The sequence below is a fragment of the Sinohyriopsis cumingii genome, chromosome 8, assembly GCF_028554795.1.
Source record: "Sinohyriopsis cumingii isolate HCF-2022 chromosome 8, ASM2855479v2, whole genome shotgun sequence".
Classification (NCBI taxonomy): domain Eukaryota; kingdom Metazoa; phylum Mollusca; class Bivalvia; order Unionida; family Unionidae; genus Sinohyriopsis; species Sinohyriopsis cumingii.
The window spans coordinates 30,998,756-31,011,852 of NC_142968.1; the positions used below are offsets into that span (position 1 = coordinate 30,998,756).

At 34.4% G+C, this 13,097-nt stretch overlaps 1 protein-coding gene across 1 annotated transcript in view; it reads left to right on the forward strand.

Annotated features, from left to right (window-relative positions):
- Positions 1-4,688: 4,688 nt before the first annotated feature.
- The window catches only part of LOC149793230 (uncharacterized), a 58,739-nt gene continuing 50,330 nt past the window's right edge, over positions 4,689-13,097 (forward strand). The window contains exons 1-4 of the mRNA XM_089968966.1: positions 4,689-4,783; positions 6,115-6,165; positions 9,161-9,240; positions 12,257-12,328. Coding sequence (XP_089825092.1) covers positions 4,777-4,783; positions 6,115-6,165; positions 9,161-9,240; positions 12,257-12,328 — 210 coding nt within the window. The 5' untranslated portion in view covers positions 4,689-4,776. The remainder of the gene's footprint in view (positions 4,784-6,114; positions 6,166-9,160; positions 9,241-12,256; positions 12,329-13,097) is intronic.

Here is a 13,097-nt window from a genome sequence, read left to right on the forward strand (position 1 = left end):
CACTGCAGACATCGTATCCATATGACTGAATTTTTTTTTTTTTTTTAAATATTAAAGCTACGTTAAAAATCCAAACACACACGCACATACACATCTATGCAAAAAGTATTGGAATGGCCCGTTACGGGTGTTGGATGGCGGCCATGGTGGAGAAAATGAACTTAAAAGTAAAAGATAAATAGCTTGATAGGAGAACTCTGCCTCTCCTCACATCAAAATTTTCGGGTCTTAGGAACCTACTACCGATGTTGTGATTTAATAAGATCTGTAAATAAATTTTTCGAACACATTGTGCAGCATATCTTTACAACAAGAGATCTTGGTAAATATTCTAGCCAATAAATAAATAAATAAGCAAAGAAGAAAAAATCCAGATAGACGGAAAGATAGCTTACTGTACATAAACATTGGAGCTATAAATGAGTATGTTCATTTATTCTCCCCTTTTCTGAAAATCAAAATGATGTACTGCGTACACTGATTATCTCATTTTCAGTCGATCAAATGAACTGGGCAGTATTCAATTTGGTGCGTTGCACAAGTGGGCGAAATTACACCCACGTCAAGCGATAACATTGGAAATTAGGCTAGGATTCCTTAAAAATGCGATAGCGATTCAAACCTGTTGCATGTCTATATTGTCGAATATTTGAACTAGACAATCAGTGATAAATTATTACATTATGAGAAGTTTAGCTTGAAATATCAGTGTTGATTCTAATATATATATATATATATATATATATATATATATATATATATATATATATATATATATATATATATATATATATATAAGGTTTATCTACACTGAAAGCAAGCTTACAAGCCCCAGCTGTATACACTACGTTACACAACCTGTCACAAAATTGTTTAGAGTATATGCATTAACAACATTCTGATATGCATTAAATCGTGAGCCCAGTGAAAAGTGGCAATAACTCGAATATATTGCTGGAGCGTTGTGATTCGTCGATATTCGCATCTAAAGGTAATTGTTTATAAATTTTTGAGGAAATCCATCAAAAACTGTAGAACTAGTTTCCAAAAAAATACTTACCATATAATTGCTTCGAGGGTGGAGGCAGGGCTTAAACCTTTACGAGAAAAAAATTCCGGCCCAAAAATTGCTTGAAAAATATTATTGCTCTTTATTACTAGAAGAAAATGAAACCTATTATATCCAGTTGCATTAGCTGAGCAATTATCATGAGATAAGAAATCAGATAAAGATATCCTGGTTCGAGTGAAAATGACAGCCTCCACCCCCCCACCCCCCCGCAGAAAATTAATGGCCGGTCCCTAATGAGACTACGTGTCAAACATAAGGATTAAAGGGCCGTCCATTTAGTACGTACGCATGGAGGGGATAGTGGGTTAACCCAAATGTATACGCTTATGTATGGGGCGAAGGGTCTACTGATAATGTACATACGCATGGGAAACGGGGTGGCTGGGTGGCTGGGTGGTGTGAAACCTCGATAATAAACTGCCTAATACGTAACCTGTTCTGCTGGGTTCAGTCGGCGTTTGAATTTTAGCGGACACTAGACAAACCTTTTAAAGTTACGCAGCTTATTTCTTTGATGCAGCCAAACATTCAATGTCGGTGGACTATATGTTTTATTAAACACGTTAATATTATTAATCCTTGGTCGTTTCTGCGTAGATTAAATATAATCCGTTCTATAGAATTCGGGGGGAGGGGGAGGTGCATCAAGCGTACGTACACAGGTGTGGTGTGTGTGTAAAGAAGTACGCATGTGTACAGTTGGGGGGAATGAGTCACGTTTTGTATGTATTAGGATGAAGTTTGCACTAAAACGAGGTATATACTAGGATACGGTACTAATGTTAGAATGAGGTATATATTAGGATACGGTATTGTATGCTAGAATGAGTTATATACTAGCATACGGTATTGTTTACTGGAGTTAAGTACATACTTGGATACGATATTAATGGTCGAATGAGGTATACAACAGGATACGGTATTATATATATATATGGTATTTTATAATAGAATGATGTATATACTAAGATAACGCATTATGTGTTAGAATGAGGTATATACTAGGATACGGTGTTATCTACTAGAGTGAGGTATATACTATGTTGCTTATGCTACGTGTTTAGGTTCTAATAAACAGTAACAAAATAATGAGTGAAAACAATAAGCTTTGAAAAATGTAACAAATAATTTATTTCCCTGAAAAAATCTCTGTACAAATTGGAGAAAAAAATAAGAACTTACGGTTTTAAGAATGAAATCCAAAAATAATCCAAAAATAATCCACGAATTAAATTTTACAAGTCATAGTAATGAAATGTTCTAATGAATTCAAGTTCGAGTTCCGACGAAAAGATCTAAAATAGAAGGCGATGACGTATACTGTAGCCTTTATGGTGCTGTATCGTCTATATTTCTTTGTTATTCCACAGTCAATAATATTCCGGTGTTTGAATGTCCGAATATAATTTTTTAAAATGTCTTTGTCCAATAGTTCTGTATGAGCACTCAAATATTTTCAGGAAAAAAAGATTAATCTTTTCAGAAATCCAAATAATTTGAATAAAACTTAAAATATAACTCCTAACTGATCACAACAAAAAAAAAACACATTTACGTCCCAGTGTTTAGAAACTAAATTCAAGGTGATTGTCTTGGGTAAAAACGTTTTGAAAGATTTGTATTCGAAATCTCCCATGTTATGAATATTCTCTTTCCAGGATAAAAAGTTAACTACCTTTCATTAGCACACATAATTCAATTGCATCATCGTCTGAAGTATGTTATAATAGACTCAAAACAAAAACTGAGAAAACTATACTTACAGTTATTGCCAATATTTATTTTGCATGACTAAATGAAGAAACATCTCATATGAACGTGTGCGAATAAAATATTTTATTGACGAATGAATGCATATTCATAGAACCAATGATTTTTTTTTTACCAACATCAATGAAGATTGAATGGTTATGGTTGTGTTTGTTTTAAATTTATCATGCTCGTTTTTATGTTTGGGTCAAAAGGTAAGATATTCAACGCAGTTATAAGTGGAAAAGAGACTTTAGAGTTGGTGATAATACAACCGAACATTATGAATTATCCAGCACCAATTAACAGCGTCTTGTGAAAATGATATCATTATATTATGACCTAAACAGAAGCAGTTGATATCGTCTTGATAGCATACATTACCAGGCGATATTAAATGGTATAATACAAAAAAAATTTCTTGCTGCAGTAAACGAAGGGTTAGACATGAACAAGGCCGGATTAAAAGTGGAGCAAATAGAACAGACACACTGTTCGATAGACATGGAAAAAGACAGACTTAAGCTAGAACATATGGAAATGTAAAATCCTTTGTTAGACATGAACAAGTCCTTATTAAAGGTGGAGCAAATAGACATGGAAAAAGACAGATTTGAGCTAGAGAAGATGGAAATGTAAAACCCTTCGTTAGACATGAACAAGGCCGGATTAAAAGTTATGCAACGGAACTCATGCAATGCAAGTGTTTGAGTTTCGTTTGCGGGGTCGTTTTTGTTCTATTTAGTTTTTGTTTTGCTATAGTCCGGTGCTGGAAATGAATAATTGTATGTCAGTCTATATATTTGCCGCTGTATGTATTGGTGCGTGTAGATTTACATTCGAATGTTGAACAATAGATGAAAATATCACGTACTTTAGAGGGGCGTATTCAAGAAACGGCGTAGTTTACATGTATCAGTTGACATACATAAGATCTAGTATTTACGTGTAGAAAAGAAACTGTGTAGTTTACGTATATCAGTTTACAAAAGTGTAAAATATACATACATATTAGTATGTACGTGCAAAATCTGCATATTTTGTATAGTAATAAGAAGTAGGATAAATCAAATTTGCACGAGTAATTTTCAAGGAAAGCAAATTACGCCATGTGAGCACACCTTTATGAATTACTACTGGTTTATATTTTATTTGTTTTTTTATATTTTTTATTTAATTTTTTCTTCTTTAATTTAGACCAGAAGTTGAACGGCGATTATTCTTTTTTTAATAACTTTAGATAAGTTTGGTCAATGTATTTCTTTTTACATAGCCTGTGAGTCACGGCAGCCACTGTGTATACTTGCACTCGTTTCTAAATGATTGTGTGTCCGTCTTATGACGTTTTGTGTCATTGCATATAGTACAGACGAAAGGATATATTATTGAGTGGATGTGAATGAATATTTTTGCATCCATGTATATATGTCCACTTTTGTTTTATCTACCGATACTGATGATAATGACGATGACAGTTGTCATCTTTAATGTTGTCGTTTACAGCAAAAGCAATCTTTCAGTAACATATCTTCACATATTATAGCAATATTTTGTGACCCGTAATATTCAGGTTTGTTCTTAAATATATCTAACTTGTATATCTTTTTTAAACCAATTTAAATAGCAAATTGCATATTTGCTAATACATATGTGTGTATTTTTGCATCGGTGACATATTTGCACAGGTACAAGTATAATCACCCGGTGCAACTTTGGTGTATGAGAACAAGGTAAGAATTTACACGATAGGTGCGTTACCTACGGCCCATCCTAACAGTATTCCTAAGTGCAATCCTGCAAGTTTCATCAAACGATAATTACCTTTAACCAATCTGTGTCTTCTGTTTTATCATTTATGACGAGAGGACTTCCTTGTATTGCACGAACGATTATGCATTTTTATTCAAGTAAACTTATGTAAGCTCGATCATTTGGTAACCTGACAGAGTCAAGCGATGAGTTGTAAGTTTTATGTGGTTGAACCAGTCTTAATTTTGATTATTCTTCATTTTCTCAATATATATATAGTTCAGGCGGGAATTTTTTTCTTCTTTGCGGCTGTTTTTTTTTTCATCTTATTTCACTTACTCATAAAAGATAAAAGCAACGGGTACAGTGTTTCCACGAAACTTATATTTGTGAAGGGGTTGGGGATGTGAAGGGGAGGATCATTGATATAAAAACTGTTCTTTGTACCAAATTTAGGAGATCCCCGGCACCTCAAACCCTCGTAGTACGTATCACAGTACTTGTTTACTCTACCGGTACGTCAATAATTATTGTTAGCAAGGAATTTACACACATTCTAATTAATTTTGTTGATATTAACAGCAAGTTTACATTTTTCGTTACAAAATATTTTAAAAATTATTATTATTGTTATTATTATTATTATTATTATTATTATCATTTGCTTCACAAAGAATTGTGTTTGTCACAAATTAATTTTAAATATTACAAATTTAATCATAATTAAAATCCTTCAATTACATGTTTAACACAAGTCGCGTATGTGTACGTGTTGGTTAAATGAGATGCTGTGAAAATGTTCTGGCAAAATCGAACTGTAGGGAAAATGGGAATATTGCAAGTGTAATTATATTTACAATCCTTTGATCACATGTTTGACTCGTGCCCTATGTCAATGGAATGTTGTGAAAGATACGCGGGCCAAATCCAATTGTTAGAGATATAAATTCCGAATAATTACGCTATAATTAAGTTATATACTGACGTGTGTTAATGTGTTAAGTACGCGTAATTTTTTGCAACACTGCGAATCAAAGATTTCCAGGACAGCAGTCCTTTTATATTTTAGTTTCATATAATTTCCGGCAAATATTTTCTCGATTGTTGAATAAGTGCGTTTTATGTTTTACTGGCCCTCATTGATAAACACCGTGCATGGGTGTTGGCATCCCGCTCAAAGTTTGTCTGCCTAGTGTAACATGTTAAATGAGAGCTTCATTGTCAACACTTCCTTCTTGTATGAACAAGCTATATATAGTCAGCACAGTCTCTCCACTTTAGTTACGGTTTTAAGAATACAAATTTAACAATAATTAGCATACACATCGCAAAGTCGTCTGCTTTACGGTACTGACCAATTAATATTCGCTTGTTGTGGAACTATTTTCATTTGGGCTGTGATATTGCTTTTTATTTTAATAGAAAGTTAATCTTTTTTTTTCTTCTTCAAATTATTTAATTTCTTCTTAATTTAATTTTCTTTCTATCTTTCTCACTAATTGATACAGACCTAAACTACATGGATTTGCATGATGTAATTACAGGTACAGCAGTCATTTTGGCAGTCTTAGTCTGCGGACTAGTTTCAAGAGCTGGTAAGTGAGAGAAATATTTATTTCTCAAATAATAATTTACATTTTACTTCATTTTGAAACAGTTTACTATTTTGTTTAAAATTCCATATAATGTCAGTTTTATGGCTTACGTTGGTGTTGATCGAATCTCCTATCCCTACTTATTTAACTGTCCTGATTCTTAAAAAGTGCCACTGAACTATACGATCTTGATACTTGAAATAGTACTTTTCGTATTTCGTTTTTACGAAGAATCCGTATTTTATTGATTACACATATGTACCAGTGTTGTCGTAAAATGACACACAATATACAGATTTCTTTCTACTCTTATCAAGGTATATGGTCGCTATCTTTTTCTCATATCTGTATGGTTATCTTATAGCAGATGACATAGTTTAACGGAATACAATCCATGTCTTGCCATGTCATTTCTCAACACATCCAACAATAATGACACCACCAGCAATAATCTTGTTTTATGTTATATTATCCCGAGTCTCGTTACGCGAAGCAACGGAAGGCTACGCTTACAATTTTAATATGTTTCAAGCTTAAGAATAGCTCACGCTGTTTTGTAAGTATGTTTCACAAAGGTCTCCTCTGATAAGTTCGTACATCTGAGGAAAACGTTGTGTGAGCTACTCTTTTGTGTGGGAGGCAGGTAAAAAGTCGGTAAAATATAAAAGGGCACCCACAGTATACCTGTGAAGGACGGCGACGAATATGACAAAATAACAACAAAAATAGACACTCAATGACCCCCACAAAATACATATAGGGCAACAATGCCTTGACCTATTGGCTATTTTGAATTAAATATTTAAATATAGGTTTCTTTTTCATTACAGAAGGCATGGTACGTGTGTGTGTGTGGGTGGGGGGGATAGGTAGGTGGGTGGGTGCTATGACAAATTTATGATTTTACCAACCTAGACACTGTCAGAGCTGCAGCATTCCCCTTCTTTCCCCGGCCCAAAACAAAGCCTTAAAACCAGAGGCTTTAAAGACCTTTACGTCTTTAAATGATGGCAACATTTAACATGATCATGTTTAAAACAGAATAAACAACTTTTTCTTAACAAAACCGGATTTTCATACATTAAAATCTGCCGCCGCTGAATTTTGCCGCCCTAGGCATCTGGCTTGTAACCCGCTCTCTGACTCTAAGTCTCCAATCAGAGATTTACTAGCAAACGTTGCACATTTGCCCGTCTTGAACTTGTATTAAAAAGTAGGCAAAACAGCAAGAGAAACATACGAAATACGTACGCAATTCTGATTAGTGAATCACCCATAATCACGTACGAAAGTAGTATGCAAGAACTTAGAAAGATCTTGGGCATGTGTTGCTTTGTAACACGGTGTCCGGTACCGGTTCATGTTCATATCTCTTGGACAAATTGAAAAATGAAAATAAATAATGTTGATAAATAATGTTAACCTTAACATAAGTATTAAAATGTAATAGTTTTCTCGCAAATTGCCCTTTTTAGTTTCAGTAAATAGGCATTGTTATGATTACAAGATACAGACAGATTGCAGAGCGTGACATGTTTCAGTTGACTTTCAGTGTGATATGAATATGTAAAAGATTGCAGTCTTGATAGCCCAGTCATAGATGTGTAGTTTGTGACTGAATTTTGTGTAGCTTTTGTTCGTTGTTTATGTGTTGTTTTGGTAAAGGCGATGGGTGATTATGTTTTATCTTTAGCTTCATGGAGAGTGGCGGATCTAGGGGATATGACCCATTGAATCTAAGTCAGGTTTGTAATCATGTTTGGGAATCACGAATCGGGTTATTAGTGATTAGTGACCACAGATATGACGTTTACTTGAGGAGTGATATTCGGCGGTGTGCATTAAACCTAAGGATCTGCCATTTGTTTTTACGCCCATCTTTATAGCTTTGTTAGATTTTAGCGATTGGGGGGCCCCGAGTGGCCGATTGGTCTAAAGCGCTTTCCGTTACGGATCACTGCTATCTCACCTCTTTCTGCGTGGGTTCGAGTCTCGGATTCAGCCAATGTGGGTATGTGAGAAAGCTTGCCAGTAGCTTCTCGTGGGTCGGTGGTTCTTTCCCGGGTTTTCCGGGGTTCTTCCTCCACCATTAATACTAGCCACCATGTATAGCCTATCTTGTGCTGAGAAATGGCGTTAAACCCAACAACAACAACAACTTTTAGTGATTGTTTATTAAACATGATGAGTCAGTATAGGGAAGGTATTTCTCAACTCTAGCATTTAGCCAATTTCTATAAGTAAGCGTCATAATGTACAGTATTCAAGAGGCTTTACGACAGCATGAATTTGTTTTGGACCCTCTTAAAATTATTATCATAGTGAATTATCCGAGTATATTTTCACCTATTCGTGTTAGGTAATTTTGTGTGATCGGAATAATTCTTTATATTACGTTTTTGGGTCGTATTTTGTATTGCATGGCATGAAATACTTATATTTGGCTTACAGATAAGTCATACTTATATGACAGTAGAGAGAACATGCAGTGTAAAATTAGAGTTTGATGATGTGAAGTCATTAGGGGATTAGAGGATTTGTAGCAATTGCGCGTTTATGAACCCATAGTTGAGAACGATTATTGTCTTGAAGTCTCTTAAAAAGGGAACAACAACCGGCCATAAGCTAGACTCACGCACGTGTTAGATTCTCTCAGTAAATAGATCCCTTCCGTATAAAAGTATATTTCACGTCAGTTCGTTCCACATGATACAGTGCTTGTACGTGGTTTGGCTGCCAATATGTAAAAATGGGCTAGGTTGTTATCTGATGAGCGAAGTAAGATTACGTTTCATCAAGGTGGGACATTTTGAGAATTTTGTTAGTCATACTCAACGCCATTGTCTTAGATATCACTGGCTATTAAGATAATTCACCATAAAGTAACCACTCATTGTATAGTGTTTTAATCATTACTCGCAGATCAAAACAGTTCACTAAAATTGTTGTCAAAGATAACCACGTCGTTTGCTTTTTTTCTGTTTGTAAATTTCAGATTCTATCAAATGCCTTAGTTGCAGAGAGGCTGCTAGACCACGTGATTGTCAATACGTACAGGAATGTGGCAGTCATGAGGTACCATACAACTGACCAAAATTCTAGGCGTCTTTTGTTGTCGGTTATACGTATGTAAAGAGTAACCAAGCCAATTGTTTGGATATCAGATAAAAACTGTTTTGGCTGTTGAAAGTTCTAAATTTAAAACAAGCAGTTTATACAGCAAGAGTGCCCCCTCCCCCGGAAAACGAAGAAGAAGAAGAAGCAAAAATGAAAACCAAAAACAAACACAAAATGGTTTACATATTTTCGTACCACATCCTAAAGAAACATTGCCTTTTCCCTCTAAACTTTAAAGTCATATTCATTAAAACTTCTGACACTTTAGGCTACAAGGAAATTGCTACTAGGCAAAACAGTACTGAATAACAATAATCTTCTCATAAAACGATAAAGGAAATACGTTTCCCATTTTCCTGTCAAAATCAATTGTCTTATGAACGTCACATTACCCGAGTCATCACATCATCTCATTAAAATTATATACCACACCACACCATGACAAAAATATCTTAGCAACTGTATATAGCAAATTAATTATCCAGACTCTGTTTTTTAAAACACCAGCCATTCTTCCTTTGGATTTCCTTACTTTCATTCATTATACTCTCTAGTTTTATGCAAGCATCTACAAAACTTGATGCAATACGTTTCCCACGGTGTAAAGTGGCACAACACGTATCTAGTTTCTAGCTTAGACCTCTGCCTGAGACCTGGCGGAGAGAGCAAAATATCAGAAACAGTTCCAGTATTAATGCAGTATATTTAAATGAAATTGTGTACATAGGGGTAACAATCGTGGCTCCGAATTTTAAGATAATGCTTCTACGTTCGACAAGGCCTTCCTGTGAGATTCATTTCTCTCCCACCCCCGCTCCATTGTTTTGTGGATCAACACCTGGAAATGATTGAGATGCTCATACTACAGCCACACACACACACACACACACACACACACACACACACACACACACACACACACACACACATGTCTAGGTTGCTGCAATTATATTGGAAAATATGAACTATGATTATTAATTAATACTGTACGACCTTGTGCATGCTAATATTAATAAACAACTTTTGAGATTATTGTAAAGTATTTTAGTCTAATTTTAAGAATTTTAATTTTATGGTTGGCATTGCTTTGCAGACAAACTTATATAGGTAATAATGTAATCGTGACTAAATAAAATAAGCAAAAGTTAATACTAAATCTTAGTTAGCACTCCCTTTTGCAACTAAATGTTACATTTGAAATCTTACTAACAGTTACTTTTCGTAACATTTAGTTACTTTTAGGCGCTCTTTTTCATGCATTTTAAATCTACATTCCTAAGCAGCGTCCTTATTACATTCACTCAGCAAGAAATATGTGGAATTTAAGAATCCATCTGAAAAATAAAATATCCAACAGGCATATATAAATGCAGTTTACCGCAAAAGCTTTCGCTGGCCATAAGGAACGTAATCCCCATTATATTACAGCATGAATTCAAAACCGAGATGGATGAAAGCCTTGCAGACATTGAAAACAGAGTAAGAGTAACAATCTAGGAAACATTCAAAGTATTTTTAACGAATGAAAAACTTAGTATTGGAAACAAACTTGATGATGTAGTACATTCGTTATTGAACAGATTTGTCACTTTACACATATGAAAGAAATCATAAAAAAATTGATAATGTCAGGTGGAGGAGAAAGAGCAGACAAGGAATTAATCACTTCGCTTTCAGTTTTTAATTCTATCTTTAACCCATCATTTTCCGGATAGAGGCATTGACAACGACCCCAAAAATATATAAAAAATAAAGGGACTGCTGAATAGAATAACAAATGAAAAGCAGTACATAAAATTTGTTTCATGAAAAAGAAAACCATGTGAGAAATTTAGAAATATCTGTTCGATTTGAGACTGTGTCCAAACGATTAAAACCATCAACATAGTTCTTTTTTGATGGCTATCAATCTGATTGAACGTCGTCTATTTTACAAACGTAAGTATTCTCCTTGTCCAGTTCAGTAAATCAGCTTTGTGCTTTGCTTTGCAGACATTTGATAACAAATCGGCATCATTTGTACACAATATAAATACCCTCATACCAAGGTACTTTGTCCAATTCATTTATGTGCTGCTTGAGAAGCTGTTGTAACGGTTTATCTGTATTTAGTAAAAGCGACTACATTTGATGAAGATAAATAAAATGTGAAGCAATTTAAAACTAACTTTGAGAGAATTGGGTCCAGTTTGGTTAAATTTTGTTCAGTTGCCTATCAGAAGAAATGTTTTTAAATGTACTTTAAATAACTGCAGCGACATTTCATTTTGACGTCGCAGCCGTTTCACATATATAAATTGTAGAGGTTTTATGTGAGGGTGTTTTCTATCAATTTCAACAGAATTAGGTTTAGGAGGTTTTGCAAAGCAGTCGTTTGATTGTTTTTCTATTCTATTTACACATATTGCATTTTAAAAGGCATTTACTTGATCTTTTCCTTAAATCTGGTTAACGTCATTTAGCGTTTTTGAAAAACGTGCTGTTTAAAGGTTTCCTAATTTTAGTGACGGCGGCCATATTTGATAGCGAATATGCAGCGGTTCTATACAACGAGAAAGCTATATATCAAGATGCTGTCTGCCATGTTTGGTTTCCGAGTTGAAAATATAAATTGTTGACAGTAAACGGATGATTCACGCCGATTGTGATAGATGGAATCTCATACTAGTAGTAACAGGACACACAAACACACACACACACAAACACACACAATTCGTGTTAATTGGAAACTTTTTTGCATCATTCACAAATGTAAATATCATGCGTTTTGGACTATCATATATGAAACAAGTGCTCATTGTAAACAAAAGTATTTTATTCACATATACGAAACTCGAAGCTCGTGTTTATAACACATATAAGAAATGCGTTAAATAATGAAATATACAAAGTTTGGAAGCTGCTTTTAACAAAATGCACCAGTCATCTCGTTGCATAATTTTTTTAAGTTAATAATAGCTTTTCTTTTCTCCAGAAATGTTCCGTAGCATCCTATGTGACAGTATCGGGTGATATTCGATACAATGTTGACTGTATGGATGGATATGTAAGTATAGTCTACGTTTAAACTGTTATTTTCTCTGAAGTAAATACATTTTGCATACTGATTTGTAATAGTCTTGATTGCAATAATGTTCTTCGGAATTCTATTTTGTCTCTAAGATATCGTTTGTTCCGACAAACGCGACACTTTGAGTGGGATCCGATAAACTCCAACAGAGACAAGAGCAGTTTTTAAAAACAACACATAAAAGGAAGCCAGGAAGAATATTTTGGTCATATTTGAAGTATGGTTCGATCCAAGCCCGTTGAAGAGATGCAAAATGCTTCATTATCACTTTGCAAGACATACCGCTATGCAAAGAGAGAGAGAGATGTATTTTTTGCATAAACCTTTCCTTTTCTTAACAAGAAAGGTGTTGCTTATTTGTTCAACCTGTGACTATCATAAAAGATGTACCTTTCCTTTTGTACAATATGTGAACATATGAGAATATTTATTTTCCTTACTTTTCAATGTATTTCAATCAGATATCACGTGCCGGTTCTTTTTATAGTTAGAGCACGTAGGAGGACATTAGGGTTTCTGATCTGCTTTATCAGGTGTCTGATTTATAAAAGTTGTGCCATATTGAAATTTGGAAATACTCGTGAGAGACTGAGATGTAATTTTACCAAAACAGCTTAAAGGATGACTCACTGACAAATGATAATTTGTGCGTCAAGGAATAAACATCATCTATTTGAGCAGCATTTTCCAAAGTTTCCTTTTTTTCTCATCAGTATTGATCTTGACGACACTGTGGAGGCACTTC